General features: G+C 34.5%; 1 protein-coding gene across 7 annotated transcripts in view; it reads right to left on the reverse strand.

Moving 5' to 3' along the window:
* TAPT1 (transmembrane anterior posterior transformation 1) overlaps positions 1–24,687 on the reverse strand; it is a 51,895-nt gene that overhangs the window by 17,757 nt on the left and 9,451 nt on the right. For 2 of the 7 annotated variants that reach the window (XM_026846935.1, XM_026846934.1), the window contains exons 3-9: positions 23,738–23,856; positions 19,597–19,663; positions 18,920–18,947; positions 10,761–10,923; positions 7,220–7,355; positions 6,284–6,381; positions 6,067–6,136 (exon numbers count right to left, since the gene is read on the reverse strand). In XM_026846935.1, the coding sequence (XP_026702736.1) occupies positions 6,067–6,136; positions 6,284–6,381; positions 7,220–7,355; positions 10,761–10,923; positions 18,920–18,947; positions 19,597–19,663; positions 23,738–23,856 (681 nt within the window). Of the gene's footprint in view, positions 1–6,066; positions 6,137–6,283; positions 6,382–7,219; positions 7,356–10,760; positions 10,924–18,919; positions 18,948–19,596; positions 19,664–23,481; positions 23,522–23,737; positions 23,857–24,687 lie in introns of those variants that run through there. The other 5 variants (XM_026846938.1, XM_026846941.1, XM_026846936.1 and 2 more) reach the window with 5 other exon arrangements.

Raw genomic sequence — 24,687 nt, forward strand, 5'->3', positions numbered from 1 at the left:
TTTCCATTATAAGACAGGGTTAAACAACAACCAAAACAACAGGCTGCAGCCATTTTAAATGGTCTTCAGCTACCTCCAGAAGCATATGATTAAGAAGTTTACTTTCTCAGTTTATGCTCTTAAATGTTAAAGAACTGACGTCTACCACTAATTCAGATATACTTATCACCCCGACTGGTCTCTTGTCAGCACATACCATACATAGACTTCATGCTAATACCATGTTTAATCTCTACTCTTAATAGGGCTGGCCCTGAAGCCTAGCTGCACATCATACTATATACTCCCCACATTTACACTCAGACTATTTTGAAAGATGACATTGAATTTGCTTGTACTTCCATGCATCCGCTGGTGGTGCAGATGACTACATATGATTAACTCTTTTCAGTTTGCTTTAAAATATTTATTTCAGTATATTGGAAAAGGAAAGGAAGAATCGGACATTCCAAGACTTAGTACATCAGAATTTGGTGGTCATGTGTCAAAATCTAACCACAATATACCTTCCTCCATGAAGATAAATCATGTCTGCCTACTAAGGTTGTCATATGAATAGAGGTGGCAAACATTTATTTCAAAGCCAGTAACATGCATATTGCCATAAATGCAATAGGGGAAAAAAGCAAGATGTACTTTTCTCTGTTGGTTCTGTGAAGTAAAGCCCAAAAAAGGATTGCACATAGTCAAATCAGATTTTAAATACTTTCACCCCACTTACCCACTTACCCTGCTATTCCACTTTTGAGTTGAATTCTATGCCCACATTAATAACACATTCTGAACTTCTATAAATCCTTCTGGAAAACGGAGTCACTCAGCTTAAAGGACCGACAGTATCAGAGACCTGAAGTTTAATTGCTAATGTGTCAGAGGATATCATCACTTTTAAAAAGCCTGTAAATACTACAGAAATGCATATAACTGGAAATAAAGGATGTTCTTAGGACAACACTACATCCAGTACGGACTAGTGTAATTAATTAGCCAATATCCCAAAAAATTGATTACTAAACTCCTTCAGGAAGGACCTGAACTCTGAAGAACTTGGGTACTTCACAGTGGTAACTAACAAGAAGGGCAGGGAGATCCCAAGAAGAGATCCAGAAGTGGCACTTCTACTCTCCTGGGAAGAAAATACTCTTTAGAACACCTAGTTATTTCCTTCCAGATTTTTGACACATCATGCAGGCATCCTTAATCAGGAAGTAAAAAATAATTCTGACCATGGTAATCATACTGTTTATATGTTTAGATCAAAAGCTGGTTATAAACCATAGTGTGTAAGAAGTGGAACAACATTTTTTGGTTACATCTCAGCAGATTCTAAGTAACTCTGGTGACAACTACCTCTTAATAAGTGCCCAAAGCACAAGAAAGGATCAAAGACTGAACAAGTAATCATCAGGGAGGCACCAACCTTAAATGTACTCTTACCCCCAAATCCCTGATCCTTAACTCGAACAACTGGATTAGAATAATGGTATTTAAAAACCTAAACCCACACGAGAAAACAGACTCAATTCCAGGTATCAAAGGTAAAAATAAAGGCTGTTCAATATTTTGATCAAAGCCAAAGAGACTGATAAACTGGGAACAAAGCAGAAAGAATTAAGGAAAAAAGAAATGATAAAGAAAAAACCTGAAATTCCTAAAGCTTCACAAGAAATGTTAAAATTTGGAGATGAGATGTTTAAAAAACAAGGAATAATCTGGCCAAACAGCCAACAGCAAATAACATAATGCACTGCACCTAATGTAATACTATGTATGAGGTACAACTGTATTTTGTGAAAAAATTAGTTTAGAGCACAGCTGGAAATTAAAATAAGACATTTAAAAGTATAAAGGAAGTCAGCATGCTGGGCTTTCAATAATGACGGAAAAGCTTCTCTTTAGAATTTTGGTCTCCTAAAAAATTAGCTTACAGGTATCTATTTGAAAAAGAGAATATACTATTTAAATTTAGGGAGTATTTCTTCCTGCTACACTGAAGTTTTATGTCTCCTGTATAGAAGTCTTTTCCAATGGCCACAGTGTTTAGATTACCTGGGTGTACATAAGTTTCCCAGTAAAAGCCAGAGTGACAATGCAAAAGTAATTTTTGCTGCAGATGACAAACCAAAGCTGCAGGAGCCTGTATGGATGAAATCACAGATTCTGTAGCTAGTCTCAAGCAGCTATACAAATGCCAAGATCTCTGTTGACCTCCTACACCTAAAAGATAATAGGTTTGGTTTTATTAGGTAACCGTGTAATCAGTGTGTAACTCATGGTCTGTTCAATTAGTTTTTATGTAGATGATTCACAGTTCTTTTAGACCTGAAGTTTTAATGAATTAGCTGTTACAGCAGAATTTTAAATGGCTATACAATGGTGAGGAGGATCACTGACTCCACTGACCCGAAGCCCAGAACCAGAAATACTGGGAAAAACAGTACAGCCACACATCGGCTTGCTATCCACAAGCCAGTGCTGAGCACAGTGCCACATGAAAATGATTTCACGATGCTCAGATCTAAACTGGTAGCTTAGTGGCACTTCATATCCTGGTGTCTTGCAATGTAGCATCTCCAATAACATGCAGAGTTCTGCAAAGTACTTCAATACATGATATCGGACATGTCTTAGGAAGTACAACTGGAACAGTTCATTTCTATTTTCATGCTTCTATTCACAAGATTACTTGCTTTTGAATTCTATTTGTAGCAACTCCTCTTGAACACAATGTCTAGTCTTGAGGTCACTGTTATATTACTTTTCAGTTCATATTTTTCTTTTGATTAATATGTTAGATAAGGGAGTTTTACTTATTCACAAGTTCCTCAGATGTCTCTATGAGATTGACCTGATTTTCTTCCGCCCAAGAATTAGTATATTTAACTTCTGTGTACTAATAAGTACCTTTTCACAAAATTTAAACCACGTTTGAGACAACAGTAATATTTTGAGCAGAGCCCCAGAAAACGTGGGGCAATGGGGCATCCATTCAGTCTACCTAAGCTTAATCAGTTACTGTTGCCATGTTACCTTACAGCAGATACTGCAGACCTGAGAAACAGCTGGAACAAACTGAAAAGTGGGAAATACATGGAGGAATCTATATTTAGTGCTTTATTTTAGCAATTTAGTTCACTCCAGGTATGAAGTTTAAGCACATTGTTTTCTAGGATGCACAAGTGTAAGGAACTGAAAGAATTAATGCCTCAAAGATTCATTGACACAGAAAAACTCAAGGACAAGCTGTGACCTTTGTGATTAGTGGAAGGAATGCTGCCCATGGAAGTGCAGAGTGTATCAAAGAATTCATGTCCCCCGGTACCTTGCAGCTGCGTTGTCAGATTCCTTGGGTAAGTCTCAAAGGGGGGAACTGTAGCCTTGTAGCCCACACAAATGTTTCTTAGCAAGCACAAGGACCACTGATCACTGGCTCTATCGCGTAAGCCAAATACTTTGTGGCTCTGTTGTGTAAGCATGATACCATGCAGACCTTGCTAAATGGGTAAGAGGTGAGCACAACCACAGACTCAACTGGACAAGTGGGTTGGTGCACTCTGTTCTCCCTCAACACATGCTCAGAACCCAAGCTCCACCTCCCCCACCCCCCTGTCTCTCATGGAAATGACTTCATGCAATACCTGCCTCTGTCTAGTATGGTAATCAACTGATAAGATGAATTTATAAAGGTGACAGAACACTTTGCTGTGTGTGCACCCACCACCCAAGATCACTGGACCTGAGACAAACTAGAATCTGGGGTGGGGATCCAGATTTCTTTGACTCTCTTCCTCTCTCTTCCTTTTCTTTCCTTATAATTTATAAAAGACCCCATTACTTATTATCCTTTTCCAAATTTAAATTGTTTCCTACCACAAGTAAAACATTTTAACTGGTCGCTTGTTTCATTTCATCTTAATCTAACCCAAGGGGACCACAGAACCTTTACGAATCTCTGGGCTCTCCAATGTGGTTACAACAAGGCACTCCAAAGGCTAATTGGAAGCTCAGTCCACAGGACCAGACTAGCCTTAGTTCCAGGGGTAGGATATAGCATTGACACAGCATGCCAATGCAAGATGCATTACCATTTCAGCTACAGGAAATAAAACATTTAAAGGATAACAAAGTTATCAGAATACATGAACTGAAGAACTGATCCATCCTTACTGAAGCTGTGATGCAGTAAATCTGTTCAAGTTCAAAAGAGGTGAAAATCTCTCCTAAAAACCTGTTTACGTTATTTATCTATGAGAAGAAAAACACTACAGTTTATAACCATACTGAGAGGTGTTCTAGCAAAAGTTATCTGTTTGAAGGGAATAAATGAGTTTTGTGCACTCTTCTATGTGTGTACTCACCTGCTTCCATTCTGGTATAATGAATACTGGTATAATGAATGGCATCACTTTTTCCACCAAGTGATAAAGAGAGACCTGATATTGCTATTACAGGTCTTCAATAATAATGTCTAGCAATAAAATATTGATATACATTTATTCTACCATACTATTGCAGGTGCTTTTTATGGAAGAAATTACTAGCCATTTCTAAGAGAGTCCCTCATTTATTTCAAGACTTAAAATCAAGAAAGAGGCCTCGCCCTGCAGTATAAAAGTGAGGTATACACTTACAACTATTTTCTGGGAGTATTGTGATTAATGAAAGAAAATTTAAGAAAACTCATCTGTGTTTTCCATCAATATCTCAGTAAACATCATTTTTAGATGTTCTCACTGTAAAGTTAAATAAACTTAATTTTTAAAATATAAGTATTTAAATATTGGAAACAAAAATACATACTATTAGCACAGAATAAATATCAACCCAGATGGGAAGATTAGTTTTTTTGGTTTTTAATATCTTCTATGAGGTAATTAAAATGTAGTGCTAATTTTTCTGTTATGTGATATATTTTAAGATTTTATGTAAATAGTCTTTCATCCAAAGCATCACAAAACAATTGCCATTTAACATTTGCATGTAATATCATTGAAGTTTGCAGATGAATTTGAAAAAAAAAACAAAACAAAAAAAAACCCCAACCAATCACATCAACAACCAGAATTCAAAACCTGAAGCAAGCCTACTGAAAGTTTAACTCTTGATAAAAAAAATCCAAATCATTTGTTTTCAAATAAGCAGGTACATTAACCTACTGAACACTTGAGTTTTCTGGTTTAAAAAACTAGGAGTTGGAATGAAAAAATATATTCTATTTTGGTCGCTTATCTATATAAATAGCTTTGACCAAAAAAGTCATATGCACAAAATAATGGAATATATGCTAAGATCAGAAGATATTACAGGCGGCTCTAGTACAACCTTAAAGTGTAATCTTTCCTATTAGTTTTGAAACCAAGAATTGAACAAGTATTTCAGATGGCAGATACCAGTATTAAAGACCCTCCATCAAAGCACACCTGTAACAGCTTTTCCTCAGGAGACATCCTGAGTAAGAGTTCCCAAATTTCATACTAAGCAGCAACACAATTAAGAAGTGCCAGAGGCATAACATGTTTGCTAAGTACCCTCTACTACTATCTTGATAGCATGTCAAAAGTTAGTCAACTCTGGCATTTCCTTCACAAGCCAGCTACTTCATCATTACATTCTTTTTGGTAAGGGGGAAGGTATTTCAAGATTCATTCTCACAACTGCCAAATAACATGCATTCCAATATCCCTGTCAACATAGCACACTACAAAGTCAACTTTCTGGAAACAGACGACTTCAGACATTTTGAAGCATGGGTATTTTGAATACCATAACTTAAAACTTAAACTTGTATTTAATAATAACTTTAGCACACAGCCAATATGTTGTTTTAGCACCTCAAATGAAAACCAGCCATTTAAGCAAAAACAGTGTTCCTAGAAGTGGAATTTCAATTTTGTCCTACTGAACCAAACAGTAATAGAGGAAATGAGGAATTCAAGTCAGAATGCTCAAATTCACCAACATAAAGCTGTTTTAATATTAAATATTAAATTAACAATATTAAATGAGTAAATTAAAAAATCAGCTTCTCAATTCATATTTTTACCTGATTAGCATAACTATACATACCGCTATTTGACATTTGAAAAAGGTTGTTCTTCTCAAACTTCTTGAAAACACTTCCTTTTATTTCAACAAACTGCAATTTTTAAAAACAGTTAGTTAATTTTTATTGATAAAAACCTGATATAAACAAATCAAACAATCAAACGATATGCAAATAGACATGATTCACAAAGATGAAGCATGCTAAAAAAATAGCTATATAACAAAGCTACATACTTACATTATTGGACATCATGATGGTAAGCAGTGATTTATTGTGGGAGTTGAAGGCCACATTAAGGGTTGTTGCTTGAACCATTATAAAAATAGCATGCGCGACTAGATAGCAGGGTTAAGGAAGTGTAGTTGGAAATAATTTCCCTGCACAACAGTATTGAACAGCACCAAAACTGTAACTTCCTATTTTGTTTCCAAAATTTAGCAACAAAGTTTCTATCTCCCTGTTAACTGGATTTACAGCAAGACATTACTTTCCCTATGTAATGTACCCACAGTGTTTTGTTAATATATGTTAATTTTTTCTTGTTTTAAAAGAGCCCAGTGATATTAGTCATGAGAAAGAGCAATATAACCTGAAGGAAAAAATTCTCAGACAAAGAAAGATTCAGAATTAGACTAAAGATTTCAGAGAAAACTGGGGTAAGTACAAGAATTCTAAATTCATCACATCTGTCTCTTTACATATAATTTTTACCAGTTCACAGTAAGGTTACTTCACACTGAACTCATCTGCATCCTAAATATTCATTATTTATCCCTTCATTTAAATAAAATGTTCTCAAGCTAGATGTTTGCAACATTCCACTAAATAACAAAACCCCACTGTCTTCAAGACCCTACGACCCAAAATACTCAAATACAAAACTGAAATCAAAGGTTCCATGAACCATCCAATTACTGTTTATCATTTTACTACACTTCAGTTACTAAAAAAGCTGTCTACTACTGCAGTGGCATACCATTATGAAGGGTTTTTTTTTTGAAACAGGTTAAAAGGTTTTTTCGTTCATTTAAAAATACTGGTAACCTGAAAGTAAAGGAACACTAATTTAGGAATACTATCATTTTTTCAAATATATTAAAATAAATTAATGCAGAGCAATTACTCTGTAATTTATTTTAGAAAATTTTGCAATTTATTGAAGAAAAAGGATACAGACATAGAGCACTGCCATGAAGAAGTGTGGAATCACACCTATGTGAGCTCTTTTTCTTTCCTTAGGTTCTGTAGCTGTCCAATAAAGAGCATCCAAAATATCTTGTCCAAATGAAGACAACAGACGATCAGCCACCTAAACAGGAAGAACTTTTTACTTCCTTAAAAGCAATGATTTCTCTCCAACACTTGAATATGCCACCATAAGTACAGCTCAACCTAAAAATGTTTCACATATTTATCACTCTCTATCACTGGAAATGGAATGAGCAAGAGATGATGTTCCTTTTGTATATGCAGCAGTGACTTTCCCCCTCAAATTTACCATATCCCCTTTTCAACAGTATTTACAATATATAAACATGTAGTGTTATCTTAGATGCTTCCTTGAAAGACATCCAAGCACAGTTCAAACTTCAGACTTTGATAATTAGTTTGGAAATTAATTAGGGAAAATTAGTTTGAAAAACCTACAAAGATCTGAAGTGTAACCTAAAGAATATAGCACAAGTAAAAAAAAACCTCCAAAAAGAGGAGGAACATCAACAGCAATCTGAGCTTGTAATTCAACACCACAGCAAGAAAGGTTACATGGAGCTCCAGCACTTCATCATCAGCAAGCATGTAAAACTGAAGAGCATTACAAGGAAAGACTTTTTCCTGCCTATACAATGCAGTTCAGTATTTTTAAAACTAGCATCAAAAATAGCACTTCAAAAATTTATTTTGGTATCCGAAGGCACGTGTCTGGCTGAAAAAAAGAGGTACATTTCATTGCTTACTAACTCAAATTAGATGGAAATAGTTAAATATGAAAAATTATCTCTACTTAATAAAGACCACTGGTATTTCCTCTTACTGCAATTTTGGACATGTTAAAGCAACACGAGGCAATATAGAACTAAGTGCATGATGTACCTGCAAATACTGAACCATACCTATTAACAAGAAAATAAGTTCTTGGGATGACATAAGTAAACCTAGATTTGGTGTCATTTCCCAACTTTGTTAATTAAGAGTTTTAAAGGTAAAGATATTGAAGGGAGAGAAGTCCTTTAACTTAATCAAGCCAACACTTACTGAAGTTTTCTAAAATATGAAGGCTGAATTAAAATAATTTTTCACTGGATGTCTCAAGTAAACTGTACTACATGCTACTCTAAGCATCCCCTATGAAATGAAATAAAATAAAAACCATGAGCTGACAATTTATTATAAACCTGAAGTTCAAACACCCATCAGTTTGAGAGATACTTACAGTGGTATTGTTTTCGGCTTTTAAATTTTATAAATTAAGTTGGTCTGCATTATTTGGTTCCTGCTCATTGTGATGACCCACTGAGTAATTACACCTGGTGCAGTAACACCAACTACAGAATGCTCGGAGTTTGGTAAGTTTTTGTTCACAATATTGTGAGGGTTTTAATAGATAAAATGGTGGTTTTACCTTCCTTTTTTTTAAGCAGTCCTTGTTTCTTAGCTGACAGGACAGAAAACATTAAAACCCACCACACAATATTGTTGCTTGTTTTTCCAAATATGACTTACCTAAACCCTACATGCCGGCTCCAGGCTCCAGCAGAATTCCATGGTGAGTGCTGTCACCAGCATAACGCACACTGGGGCTTCACAAGGAGCAGGAGCCGGTGGGTCTGAATCTAAAAAAAGAAAAGTGTCATTTAAGCCACATGTGCTGAATGCTCCCCTTAGGTTATATGCGGCATTCAGCACATAATTTGAAGATTTTGCATTCCTCATATCTGCCCCTTTGTCAACAGCCGAAAACATTAGGACATTGTAAACATCTCTGTGGTTCAGTAATTTAACTAAATTAAAAAGATCTTCCTATTTCGAAAACTTGTGAAAATGTAAAGTCTACTACTTTAAAGAAAGTGTATTTAACAGTTCCTCAAAACACTTTGCTTGCACTATTAGCAAAGACTTATAACAAAATTCACTGAAGTAGTTTAAGCAAGCCAGCATTCAAACTGTTGAAAGCTGCCTATCAACCAAGTCCTTCAGTGGGACTCCAGGACATTTTCTGCCAATACTGTGGCTGCAAGCTATCGCAGTAAAAAAGCCTCTTAAAAAATACACCCTCTACTTGACATGTTGGGTTTCACAAGACACCATGGAAATTAAGTACTGTTTTCAACTTCAAAATCTAATGCAATATTTTGAATAACTACTGAGTGGTAGCAGACTTTTCCCTTTCCTAAAAAAAGGAAACTCGGGCAGCATTTCTTAGCTGAGACACACACTTTTGGTTCTGCCAAATGTAGCAAAGAAATTCAACTCTTCATTCAAAATGGAATGGCACATGGCTTCCAATAAACAGCAAATACTGCAGCCTCTCTTCAGTTTATGTGGTAAGCACACAGTGCTGTGCTTTCTCAGCTTTAAGAGAAGTGACTTGAAGTAGTCTTGAAATAAAGAGAAATTACTATTTTGAGCACATGGATTTATTTAGTAAGTGATAATTTCTCACAAATTATGGAACTATATATGGATGAATACTTCCCAACACAACTGAAATCCACATAGTAACTCAGTGCCAATTTAATATTTCTACATGTTTTTCAGCAACTCTAAAATAGAAGGAAACAAAACCCTGTGCATAAACAACTGAGATGGTCTGTCTGAAATTGTGATCCTTATGCAATATTTTCATATTTTATGAGGAAAGAGCAAATGTCTTTAGACAAAATATTCAGATTTTGCACAAAGTGTAGCCCCATTTTAGGAGTCCTCAAAGGTATAACAAATGTTCAAGGAAGGATTAACATGTTATTCAGTGATCACAGAATCCTAGTAGAGTAACTTTGGTGTACAAAGCTCTGAGTCATTCTAAGAGATTGTATTCCTACTATGTCTTATATTTGCAGGATGGAGATAAGACTGCATCTATTATAACATTGACATTGTGAATCATCAATCACAGAATTGCAATTAAAAGTCTCATGAAGAAACAATTTTTTTCCCCATAATTTCTCTTTTACCTTACCTACCAAACCACAATTTCCTTTTCTTGTTTCACTGTATTCATTCAACTTACTGTTTATGTACTCAGACTTTTTTATGCTAGCCAGGACAGAGAGTAACATTTGTCCTGGCATAAAATGAAAGCTATACTTCCATAATGAAGAATTAAAAAACAAATTCCATGTCTTCTACCATCTTCATTCTCTGCTCTCTCTCACGATCTTACCACTACTTCCAATCAATAGTATCTACTTTTGTCAGTAAGGTCAAAACCTCTTTCATTTCACTTCTTGCATTTCAGTTCAAGACACACCATCTTCCACTTCCAGTTCTCAATTTTCATTCAACTGGATTAATAAGATCCAGGAATTAAGCAATATGAAACAGTATCTACAAAACTTATTTTTCACAAACTTGTCTGTTTCACTGCATCTAGGTTTATTAATATGGGTGTGTGCACATTTATGAAAACACAAGATATTCTAAGTACAAATACCGTAATACAATATTTTAGACAGTCTGAAAAAAGCATGCTCGATATTGATGCCAACATTCTTACCTCAAGCATATTATAGATGATGTAGAGCTTTATGACAGACTGTCCCCTTATCAGATGATACATCATAGAGTAGTCAACATAGTGCATCATGAAGTAGCAGATGACCAATATAACTCCTTTGAGAACGTCACATACCTGAGCAGGTTGTAGCAAACGTCTATCACTGAAATACAAAGGCCAAAAAGTTCCACTAAATGTCATATATCCACAAAATACCAATGTTACCAAGTCAATAGGAATTTATAGAAGCTGTTAATCAAAGATGTAATTTAATGTATTTTATTACTGCCCCTTCTCATGCCCCTCACTCCAACACATAAGAAACAACATGACAGTAATACACATTAATAGATCACACTCCTGAACAGGACCACATTCTCTTATCTGCCACATCTATTTAGGTTAAAATACTACATTTCTTGGGTAAGAGCTCCCACTTGCTAAGAACCTTTTGCATGCACATCCTTTGGCTTTTAATTTACCTTCCCTCTTCCAGCCAATTCTACTTATGATTTTGACTTTCCCAGTTACAAAAATTATATATGCTATAACCAAAAGAAAAGGAAATTAAGCATTCATCTCCAGTTTCACCATAATGAACCAGATGCTAAGGAATAGGTTCTAAATGCAATTCCATATCTTCTTTTAGCTCTAAACTCTGCAGCAATAAGTGCAAAAAATTTGACATCAGAGCCTGAGGTTGATCTTGAACCAATGCAGAAGTTTTCTACCTGTAGTACCATAACTAACCCAGAAGACTAAACGAATCATTACACAATTTCATCCTATAAACTAAAACCACAGGAAGAAAGTAGCTTTATCTCAATTGCCACAACAGCAGCCTTAAGCATAACAAATTTGCAAGGCAGTATTTACTTGTCTATTTACTTAGTTTAGTATTAATAGGATGGAAAGCATTTAAAAAGTCTTCAAAGTCAGTCAAAAGCTTATTGGAGAATTAAATACAAAAAAATAGGGAAATAATTTCTATTACAGGTATTTCTTGTTAATATACACTGAAAGGCTTTTGCAGAAGTTAATGTTTCACAGAAGTCAGAACCAATTAGCAGAATGCAAGTTAGGAATTTTCATTTTCTGTATTCTTGAAATCAGTAGATTATCCAGAGATTAGACAATGGTCCCATTAATTTTTTTCTAAACAGGTTATCAGTTTAAGTTGGTAAAAAATTCATGCTATTTTTAAAAAAACATCTGAACAATTACTTATGACCTCTAGGAATCAAGACATTCTAGAGACCCTGCAAGACAAGTCAGAAATCCCAGCCACCTGACACATTCTATTTAAATACAGAGCCAGTGTTATACTTCGGGTTTCTTTGTTGTCTTCCATTCAAAAGAAAAAAGCCCTGAAGACAGCATTCATGCATTTTAACACTCATGGAACCACACAGTATCATTCTACAATGGGCAAATATATCATGTTCATTCTGGGCGTATAGCACAGAAGTTTCCAGAACTCTCACATTTACAGTACTACACTTTGAACAGAGAGCAACTGCTCCTTTTGTTATATACTTTTTACTGCATAATCTGTTTTCTGAATTATAGAATTCAACCTGATCCAGCACACCAGAATTGCTTAGAGTGGCTTTCTCACCCTAAGAGATATTTTCTTACTCTCAGAAGTCATCCAGTAAGAGTAACCACACCACATTTTATTTAAGACCAAGTCCTTGACAAAAAGCCTCAGTGAATTTTCTTTGTGCCCCCCCGGCCCCCTCCTTGAGTTTTAACTGAAGACACCAATTTAAAACTTGAAGAAAACCAAAAATGTCCATTTTCAGCACATCCAGTATTCGCCTGCTGCTTGAAGAACCTATGGCTATGCTCTTGTGTGATACATAAAAATTGCAACCTCTTCAGCCTGAAAAATAGTATTGTGAAAGTTTATTGCCCTATTTAACTACATACGACTTAAATTATTATACTTATTTAAATATATTAGCATATATATGATTATGATTACCATTCATACACTGAGTAACACAGCATGTTCCTTTTTCTCCAACCTACTTCAATTTTGGAAGCATACTCATACTTCAGTACGAGACCCCAGGCCAACGCTCATACTTGGCAATACAGATTGGAATAAAGTAGTAAAGGTATTATTACTCCACAGCAGTAATGCCAGGTCTTAGCATTTGAAAGAGAGAATCAGAATTTGTTGCTCAGAATATTAGCATCTTCATTCTTCCAGCCAACACCTACCTTATCGCTAGAGAAGTAGTGAATACATGGTAGAGAAAACCTGAACAGCAAGACACCCACTGTGTTTTAAATTTGGGATAGTCTCTTGTTGAAATACACTAGTAAGCAAAACCCATTTATGAAGTTTCTGAAGCAGTCCAGAAAGATTCTCACAGGAAAATACTCTGATGTCCACAAATCAATACAGACTGAAAATTATAATGTTAAATGTTTTCTGGCTTACAAATAACATCAAAGATGCTCAACCACCAGGACAGTCACAAGTCACAGGTATTCTGTACTTTTAACCCCATCACTCTTCTGCTTATGTTGATTTTCATCAGTATGACTATACTCAGCTGAGTGAAACCAACTCAGGAGAAGCTGAGGTAAAAGCAGATAGCAACCACCACAGGGAAATACAAACTCTTAAGAACAAAGTAAGCACAAACAAGAGTAAAATTGCTCTTCTAAAGGTCCCCTCAACTCTGAAAACTAACTCAGGAGAACAATGCCATATGAAGGTGCATCCAAACTTTCACACAGAATCCTATACACTGGAAAGACGAAGGTATTTTGAGAACGTGATGCGTATAGAACACATTGAGTATCACTGTGGTTCAATTCAGACGCTGCCCAAAAGGGTCAGGTCAACTACACTTGCTTGCCGTGCCTTACAGGAATTAAGCTTTCATAGAACAGAGTACATTCAAATAGTGGTTTTAGACAATTTTACCTTTCAAAGCGACTTGGAATTAGTTTCTCAGTAGTATAGAGATCTATAAAAAACTGCAGTAAACATTTTTTTTCCCCTGATGTTTTAACTAAAATTACATTCTATTAATGTTCTATTCAAAGCTGTGCAATAACTTGTGCTTCTCATCCACATGAGAAGCAGAACCAAGAGTAATGCTGTGACAACTTCTTCAAAACACATCTTTAAAAGGAGTTGCAAAAATATCCTTACCATTTCAATTTACTTGGTTTGATGACAGAAGAGCTGTCAGCATCTCTAAATCCTAGTCAGTACAAAAGATTACTGCAAAGGCTGAGTACAGAAAACTACTTTCTAGAATGCAAAGAGTAAGATCCTGGCATTTAAAATACATTCCCATGTTCTTTCATTGTACACTAAGACTGTCCCTTCACACTGATGAGGCAAGTAATCTATTGTCTACAATTAAATTGTTTCCAATGGAGACACATTAACCATGACTACTGCATAAATCCACAAAAGCACTTTTATTGCAGCAGAATCCTTTTCCACTCTGGCTAATAATATTTACAAAAGGACTTTGAGGTGTGGCTCTGAATTTAATATGAGATAAGGGATAATTATTTCCCACAAAGACAAGGAAATCAAGTAAATGGATTAAGTCTAATGTTTTGACACCTTTTGGCAAATACATAGAACTAACTGCAAAGCCTGCAGTTATGAAATGATGCAGTTTTAGTGTATGATTAGGCTCACATTGGTTCAATCTGTATTTGTCACAAATCATTCCTATCCTTTGCGTTAAACTGCTTAACACATATAAACACACAGGCTGATGGGATTTTATGCCTGTTATAAAAAGTCTTAGCCTACCCACTGCACAAATTACATTTTCTGCATTCATTTTTCTCAATATATATTTTTCTAGTTATTGTCTCCAGTAACTACTCATTGCTAACACTGGAAAGTACTTTCAGAACAATCTTGAGCATGAAGTAATGAGACCTTTTAATATCATATGATTAATATCATATACAAATTCATAATGATGTATTCATCCACACCATGAATACTACAGAAATCTCAACACACACAACCCCCAAATAAAAAAGCTGGTATCAGCCAAGATATGACAACTACACAGAGGCCAAGAAACAAACAAGAAATACGATGCATAGTGCTGATAATACTTTCAATATCTCATTTGAAAGGAGGGAGTCAAGAAGTAAGAACTAGACAATACTGAGCTACTGTACAATTTTAGAAACCATTCAACAGATATTTGAGAAGTTGAAACAGCTTAGCTCGTTTCAAAAGACATTGCATTTTTTACAGTTGTGCACGAAGTGTGACACAATACGAGAAAAAGATTTCACATGAAAATGTTACAGGTGTTTTTCATGTGTGAGAAAAGGAGAACACTAAATAAAGAGCATAACTATCTTACTTTATATTTAATAATTCCAGTTATAAAACAGCAAAATGTAGAATTTTTCTATAGAAATGAGTTGGTCTTTTCCTTCAAAGCTATCCAACACATACAGTGATGCTGCAGAAGTAAATAAATTATTAACATTCTCCCAGCCTTAGTAAACTCTGCTCTTAAAAGAGCCTTTGTCCGAGATGCAGTTCCTCTAATATCCTACTGGATTCTAGAAATAATCTTATATGAATTGTTTCACAATTTGGCTGATTACAAAGCTAAATATAATTTAGATTACAACTTTCACATCTCATAAACCAGTAAATATGTGGATTCAGGGCATTTGCACTGTCCTTCAAATGCACCTTAAGATACACAATTTCTATCTTTTCACCTAATTATTTTCTGCCATTATTCCATTATTACTTCAGAACATTTTTGCTAGAGGTCATGGTCTCCAAGATGCTCTTTACAGAATTTTACAAGTGGTTTCATTAGGCTAAGCCTCAAGTTCCCACATTTAGCTGTAAAGACTAGACTACCAAGGAATCAAATTTTTAAATTAAACTTCTTCAAAGTACCTTAATAGTAAAGAGTAAGGCTTATCCATTCTTCTATTATCCACTACATTAAATCTTGTACCGCTTTACTATTAGTAGCGCTAAATACACAGAGCTGATTAAACATGACATGATCCTTCAACCTGCATGATTAAAGAGCTAAAAATCCAAGCATTCCTCTACTGATAAATACTCTCACAGCTCTCTCACACTGTAACAGTAACAAGCAAATTAAGGTAACACAGAAAAAACACACATGGGGACTTCAATATTGTACAGCATGTACTTAACAAGATGTTCAAACTCCTCAGCCTTTGGGTACACTTACCATTACATCTACTACCTGACAGAAAATCTCCACTAAAACAAACCCTTATGCCTCCAAATAATACAATTATACAAATGCATGCTTAAGGGGATATACAAGCTTATTATTCATTTTAATATAAGAAACTGATGTGCAAGCCTTAATACTATACCTCCCTACTCTGTCACAGCATGCTTCCATTTCAGCCCAGTCAATTAATAAAAGAAGCATGCCAAGCTCACTGCTTACCACAGTGTTTCAGCCACTTGAAAGTGAAACTGGCAAAATTTATACAGTGCGCTGACTGACATCAACCAAGAACTAGGAACACAGAAATCCAGTCTGTTACAGAAAAAAAATTACTTTTTTTCAACAAAGCACATAAGCTCAAGGTTTAATACTCATGCTTCAGGCTTTCCAGTTTATTGTTTATCTACCTTGAGACGCATTTAGGAAGTGTAAATCCAAGTCTTTCCTCTGTTCAGAAAACTATTGGATCTGTTTATGTCCTCCCCCTTTAGAAAGCTAAATTAAAGCAAGTTCCCTTATAAAGAGTTGGGAAGAATTAGTTTGGTATTCTATAAAATTAAAATACCATCAAATTAGAAAACTACCAAATACTCTGGCTACACAGAAATTTGTTCTATAATTTTAGGAACAACAGCAACAAAAATATGTTTTTTTCATGATTACTTTTGTAAGAGGATCCACTCTAAGTGTTACAAAATTAAGAGTCAAACTTTTTTCAAGATATACATAAACCAGCTACCCAGTAAAAAACAATTTGCTGTGAAAAACAGCGTTCATCATAATCAATCTCCTCAGACAAGTGAAACTTTTAAGGAACTAGTTACCTGAGTGTCATTTTCAAGGTATGTCTATCAGACCATAATTGAAAAGTCATGAGCCACATTTCATATAGAAATAAAGAGTTCTGTCTCCATCTACTGGTTGAAAAACATTAGGTTAAATCACTCCTAAGGGCTATGACCATACAAATGGTCATGCTACTGGTATTTAAAGTTTGGAACTATTTCAACTGAACATCATGTTGGATTTCACAGTATTTTTCCTCCAAGTTATTAAATAAGCAGAACAGCTCAAGGCTTTCAGTGTACTAGCTTCTACCCCACCAATCCTGTTTTTGTTTCAACAGCTGTAAAATTAAAGTTATTTAGCAGTTGAGTATTATTAAACACAAATAACAGTTTACTGATATTTGGCTTTAATATGTTACAAATCACAAGTAGCTAACACATGTTTGCTTAAGTGACTGACTTACCAAAAAAACAACATATGGTGTTACGTGTTTTAATAAGCATTGTTTATTGAATCTAAAGTGGTTAAATCATTTGGAACATAAAATGCACTCCAGGAGAAACAGGACTTTGTTCTTACTATAAAATAAGTCTAAAAATCTCACTATAGTTGTCTATGGTACACTCTAGCAACTGTCACTGAAAAATGAACATTTTCACTATATCATGTACAAAGTAACCTGTGGACAAGTATACTTGTCTGAGTACTTAATTACTTAACATCCAATGCATAAGCACTCTGCATATATTATTTTAAACTCAACTCTGCACTGACTGCCATATGCTATCACACAGCTTCTTTACTTCTGTCTTTCAGGTTTTCTCATGCTCCTCAATTCTTCATTAGTCTGATTACATATGGTTTTCCAGCCACCTTGTACAGTTGTTTGGGTTTTGATTGTTGGGGCTTTTTGTATTTGGGTTTTTTGGTTGTTTTTTAAAAAAGTCAACAGTAATTCAATAAATTTTTCTTGTTTAATTTCAGTTTATTGCATTTTTAGCTGGCTCCTAATATAGTCTTACTCAAATAATTCAATTACTCGAAACAATTACTCCTTCACAGTAAGCACAGACAAAATTTCCAATATTGATGTCATACAGTAATTTAAATATGTGAATACATTGTCATTGCAATAATGCTTTAGATGAACATTTTAATCTTAATAAAATACTGAACTTAATCACCTGAAAACATATACATTTATAAACCCTTAAGATAACAGTATTAGTTCTATAAATGGTACTGTAGTTCACACTATTAAAAAACCTTTTCATCTACATAGCTTTATTGTTTGGCTAATAATGCACTGGAGAAGTGTTTTAGCACTGAGGTTACAAGTTTGAGCAAGTAAAAGTGAACCTTTTCCAACTGTATTATTTATTCAGTATTATTAACACTTTGAAATAGTTAGACAACCATTGAGGTTTATATTAATTAATATATTTCAGCTATTGAAATGGTGGCATAGTTAAAGTTTTGTTTAGATGTATCCTGTTTCTCCATTTTTACATCACAGATACCTGTATGGAAACAGAACTGTGGGGTTTTGTTTTACATGCAGATATTTAGTCTTGATCAAAGAAAGCCTTAATCCTTTAATGTATCCGCCATAAATGAACTGTGGTTGCATAAATTTCTAATCTTATACAAAGCATTAACAAGAATGATCAGATTAACACATAAGGGGATATTTTCCTATTAGTATACTAAGTAAACATGTTAGAGGAAAAAAAAAAAAAAGCAAGTTTGTCTGAAGGGCATACCTGCCCATATAGCTACACACTAAGAATTTTCAAAATGCACGAAGTGATCTATAGGAAGTATTTTCCTACAGTTATGCTCAAGTTTGGAATTAAGTTTGGCTTCAGGAAGAAAAGTTATTTTGATCAAACCTAATATCCAGTTTGAAACTCTAAAAAGTGATAGTTTACAGTATGCAGGACTTAACTGTTGTAAAATTGTGAGATATACAGACTAAGTGCTGATAAAAATATGTCCCAAATGGAGACTTCTGATAGAGAGTGGAGTTTGCCAAGATTAGATGGCATTTTATTTCTCAAACAACAAAAAGCCTCTACATGCACACAACACAGCACGAGACCATGCTAAGAATGAAACGAAACCAACCTTGCTGTTATGCCCCGATGACAGCTGTCTCAAAATAAATAAAAAAAAATGAGGTTTCAAATAAGTGACAACTAGAATGAGATTTCATTAAGCGTTTATTTTTTTAAATAACAGAATCAATTGTAACTGAAGTCAGTAAATGAACATATGCTGAAGTGCATTATGCAGAGAATTAACTTCAAGTCTAATACTAAGATACCAGGCAATGAACCTTCAGAACTCCCCAAATATTATGTTAAGCATTACAAAAATCCTTCTTGACGCACACACAAAAATATAGCTATGAATCTGACTGAAGCATTACTTAGAATAAATGAAAAAAACTTAAGGCACTATAAACTAAGTACAGCAGGGGCTATAGGTTTTCCAAGATATCCTATTATAAATTGGGCTCAACTGGTGTACGGGCACTCTATGCAAAAAAATGTTTTAAATCTATTAAGATCACAACCTATTTCCATAGTGATGTAAAGTTACATATAAAAATATACCTACCATAAAGAGCATTGAATCAATTTCATGTGTTGGTTATTGAAGCTGTTGGTATTTCCTTTGAAGTATGTTAACTAATCTAGCTATACTATTCATTTGTAATCAGTCTTTTTACTGATTACATGTAGATGTGTGAATTTGGCTGACAGCATAGAAGGAAAAAAGAAAAATCAGGATTTACTCACCAAGGAGGAATCCCTGTGACACCACATTCCATCCTATAAAGGAAGTGAAAGTGCTCTTCCCTTCGGTCTGATTTACAAGAAAGAAAGAAAGAGAAGGTTGTAATGTTGCTACACTATGCACTGTTATGGAAAGGAGAAAGGAGTACTTGATCTGAGAGTTTACTGAAGAAACTACTGAATGCATCTACCTTTTTTTTGGTTGGTAGGAAGCCACACATTTTGGTGGACAGGTGCACTACTTTCTCAATGAACTTAACCAGACAATTGGAAGTTTATGTATTTAACAGCTACAGCCCTCCGAAAAAAAAAACCAAAAAAACCCAAAAACATTTGGGAATAAATGGGCAACAGAGGTTCAAATTTATTTAATAACCTGATAATATGAACATAATGTCCATAATAAGAATGCCAGCATATTTATTTGATTTGTTTGGGTTTTCTTTCCCGAGATGCTTTCTTTCTACAGTTTCTTTCTTGAAGTAAGCTGCTCTATTTATTTTCTACTGAAAATCATGAATCTATGATTTCACTGGAGGGCAATGCGAATTTTACGAGGTACATACAATACAGCTGAAGTTAATGATGTTATTGCTGACAGGACCTGAATTCACTTATTTCAGGGAGAAGAGAGCAGAGTAAAAGAAAAACACAGAACATATTTATAATTTATATCTATTTACACATGGAAGAAATGTAAAGATCTTGTCAAACTATCTTGACATGTAAGAAAACTCATCATTTACTTTTGTATCTTCTTGAGAAAACTAGAATTTGGAGGAAAAAAAAAAAAGTCTCACTTTCCATAACAAGTCCTTACTTGCTCTGTGGACAAGACATAAAATGCCTTTAAATGTAATTAAATTGGGAGTCCCATCAGAGTTTCACTAACATACCATTTTAGCTTTTGTATCATGATGTTTTTCAAATAACACAGAAGAGCTTTTCCACATTTCCACAAGAGCTTTTATTGGTGTGCAACATATTTTCAAGAAAAACAAAGTTAGTTCTATAAAAATGTTTCAAAACAAGCAGAGATATTAATCTGCCCAGAATCTCTAGGTCTGAGGTATTAATAAAAAAAAGTGTCTGAATTGTAAAAGGAAACCGTACCCTTTCAGCCACAGGTAATTAGTTTTAGGAACCTATCATCAAGGACTAATTCTGAAGACAAATCCACCAGGTCCACTTCTCTCTACCTTAGTTTTGTTGGTCCAGCAAAGTATGTGCTTTTATTTTAATAAAATGAGAGTAGTTTACAATAGTCATTTAGGAAACTTCTTTCTATGACTTTCCAAGCTTTCCATGACTTGGAAGAAAATACAGCAGAGCTGATTTTTCTGTAATCTCACAAGATCTAAATTAATTCTGTAAAGTGTTTCTTAATTTTTTTTTTAAGAGCATTCTGCTATTTACAGAGCATAGTAGTAATGAAGTGGCACTTGCCAAAACTACCACAATCTGATGATTCAACCTCTGCCAGTTTGACCACGGCAATTTAACCAGCAGTTTAGTTTACTTAATGTGTTTACTTAATGTCAGAATCTTGGATTCTTCTGATTGGAGTTTCTGAAGTTTTAAGAGTGTCTTTCTAAAATAGCTACATTAACACTAATATAGCTCTGACAAATACACAGAACTAAATTTACTCAAAAAGAAAGATCATTTGATGAAGAATGACGACTTAGCAGTCAGACTGAAGCACTTACACTGTCTAGGCAGAAAAAAGAAACAAATTTCTTTAAGATACATTACTCTCTGTTCCCTCTCAGAACTCTGTAAAATAGAATATTAAAACATGTGAAAGAGGCTATAAAGCACTCCCTCTACATTTAAGCATTGCACACAATATCACAGACAGGAATCAGTTCACCTTACACAGAACGTGGGTTTACTGTTTTAAAGTACTAGTGGGTAAATATAATCTTTTTCTATACTGATAAGAGTAGAAAGTTATGAGAAAATAAACGAACTGAAAAGTAAACTGCAAGGGAGACGGGAACACTCACTGTTCAATCACTTCACTGAAATGTTGAGAAAAAAGATGAAGGGAGGAGCACTTTTATTTACTACACAGAATGGAATATGATGTGGCAGGTTCAAATAACAACCAGTTATGTCTCAACACTTACTTGACATTTGTGAGGAAGATCAAGCTCCAAGTAAATAGCCACCTGCTTTGTAAGTACCTTTTGTAATTACAGATGTGTTTTACCTACTGAACACTATTTTGTTACAAATACATAAAAAATACTTCCTGAGCTAGAAGAAAATGGTGTATCTTTTTTTGCCATAACAAATCAAATCAGTGTAACTAGAAAAACAACAACAACAACAAAAAAATCAAAGTGCAGGCTCTGAATATTTGGAAATAGGAATCATTACATGTGAAAAAGTTCCATTACATACTATAAATTGTGAATCTTTCTGTAAAAAGCCACTGACTTTAAACCATTAATGAATTAGACAAAGCCTCAAGTAGTGAACAAATGAAGAGATTTCTAGGGAAATAAATTCCATAAACATTTGAGGAAACTGTAACAAAAGAAATTGCTTCAGGAGTTGTTACAAAAACAAAGCCTTTCTTCAATCAAGATAATCTCAGTTTCACTGCATCTTACCTGATAACACTTTAAAGTTAACATGGCCAAGTTGAATACATTAAACTGGATTCCTGCCCTGCCTCACACAGTAAAATACTGTCAAGCAAGCAGACCAAGTTTTAACATTGCAGGTGTGTGTACATATATATGCACACACATACACGTGTGAATGCATATGGTACAATGTCACTTTCCTCAGTATACTGAGCAATACCCAAAACCAGACAATGGTCTTTCAAATTTTTCATCGTAATTTTAGAAGAGCAGAATACTTGTCAAAAGCAAAGCTGAGTTTATAAACAATGAAGAACACTTTTAAACAGAAAAAAGTAGTAAGATCCAAATGATAGGCTAAAAGCCATTACATTTACTTGAATTTTAATATTTTAGCAACAGCATCTGCACAGATATTTACAAATAGGCACATAATTTGACTTGTTATCAGGCTAAAACTAAATAGATGTCATAGTTTTTACACAGCTAGGAAAACTATCAACATAATCGAAGTCTGAGATTCAGCTCAAAATTAACAGCGCAATAAAATATTAAAGACTGCCACCTAGTGCCTATGTTAAGCATCAAAAAAGAAACATTTCAACTTAAAGACTATACTTCAAAATATTGTATTTCTTATGCAACTAGACTAGCATTTGCTCTCATCAGAACATACATTCCAAACTATGCATCTAAAAGCACTTCACATATAAAGGTTGTGAATAAGGCAAATGCAAGCAACTCAAAAGAAGTCAGCTACCATAAATCAACTTCATTTGGGGAAATCCATAATGAAAACCGTGAAGATTTATTCAATGAAAAATTACAACATCAATACAAATACTCCTTTTTTTTTATAGGCTACAGTTAAGGCTTTCACAATCAGCTTTACTGTGAAGCATCAACTTTTACGAAGGAAATTAATTCTATTCAGTTTTTGATGTCTATGCCAGAAAGGCAAACCAAAGATCCTATGTATTAGCAACTTCTTCTTAGTATTGATCTGAATATAAAAGCAAGGGGGTTAAGATCTAAAATGTCTTAATATTCAATAACTCTAAGATTCTTTGAAGGAAAGAAAATAACACATTTTATACAGAGATCCTTTGGGCAAAGTTCACCACGGAAATAAGGAAAAATTTTGTTGTAAAAAAACAATCAAACTTTTGTTTCAATATCAAAGAGTCTCAAAAGACATGAGGCAAGTCATTAACTCAGTCTAAAATCTTAAAACACTGTTCAAATAGATGTTACTTAAAAGAACAAAACTACATCTCTGTCCTTTACTAACCTGATTATGCCTAAGTGGTGCTGTTATCAAACTGCTGTGTCTGAAGGAAACAATGATGACAGTTAGCGACTGGTGGCAAAGCTTAAAAGTCCCACACACACCTTTGCTTTGACTAGTTTAGACCAAAACTTCAATTTTACAGTGAAAGAAGTCATTAGTAGTTCAAATGGCACCAAGAGGCCATAAAATCACACACACACATAAATAGAGAAATGTTACTTAAGCGTATCAACACCTTTCTCTTCAATCAACTTACCGTAAGCCATAGCAAGGCAAAGTGATGAACCGGAACATTGCCAGAAAAACTCTCAGAGGAAGCAGGGTGAATACATACAGAAAAGCATCCAGGCATGAGAAGATTCCAAAAAACATCAACTAAATTACAAAAATAAAACAGAAGTTATGTTAGTAGTTTTTAAAGGGTTACAAAAAGTTTATAAATAATTATATTATTTTATGAAAATATATTTACATAAGACTAATTAACCAAATAAGCACAATATTCTTGTTCAATCAGCTGAACTGTAAGAAAAACAACATAGTATGTACTTGGAAGACTATTCAGCAAAAATTCTGCACAACAAGCTCCAAGCAGCAAAGGCTATTGCAGACTTCCATGGCTCACTGAACTCAGTCTTTATTGAATAGATGAATTACACTTGGATATAACTCTAGGTCATTTTCCAGTGGTGACTTTCCTCTAAGGTTACAAAAGTTAATGTTTTTAACCTTAGAAACAAACACAGAGCTGTGTATACATGCATACATATTTTTGCCTACCTCCTTTTTAATAGGCCTTTATTCCCCCTCCCAAATTCTTTACCTTATTTTCTATTGCACAGCTAAGTACAGCTGTGGTAGTTGTCCTTCAGAGAATATCCACCTTTTTCATACAAAGAATATAAAATATGAAGAGGTAAACTTGCAGTTGCCTTCAGTTTGAATTTTTTTTCCTTAATTTACAGAAACAGTTAAAGGCATTTCATTACAGCCACAAGCCAAACAACTCTGTAATAACTAAGACACACCTAAACTCCACAATTAGAAAGCTTTTATATACCAGATTCTCAACATATGACATTCTGTCTTTATCTGCTCTTTGACTGTATCTAAGATTTACTTGAATGGGACTCTCCCCTTATGCTTTTATGCTTCTGTCAAATGAGAAGTCAGTGTTTTTTCCTGCAAGGAAAATCACTTAAAAAG

Source organism: Athene cunicularia (genome assembly GCF_003259725.1).
Source record: "Athene cunicularia isolate RWA chromosome 4 unlocalized genomic scaffold, athCun1 chr4_part1, whole genome shotgun sequence".
Classification (NCBI taxonomy): domain Eukaryota; kingdom Metazoa; phylum Chordata; class Aves; order Strigiformes; family Strigidae; genus Athene; species Athene cunicularia.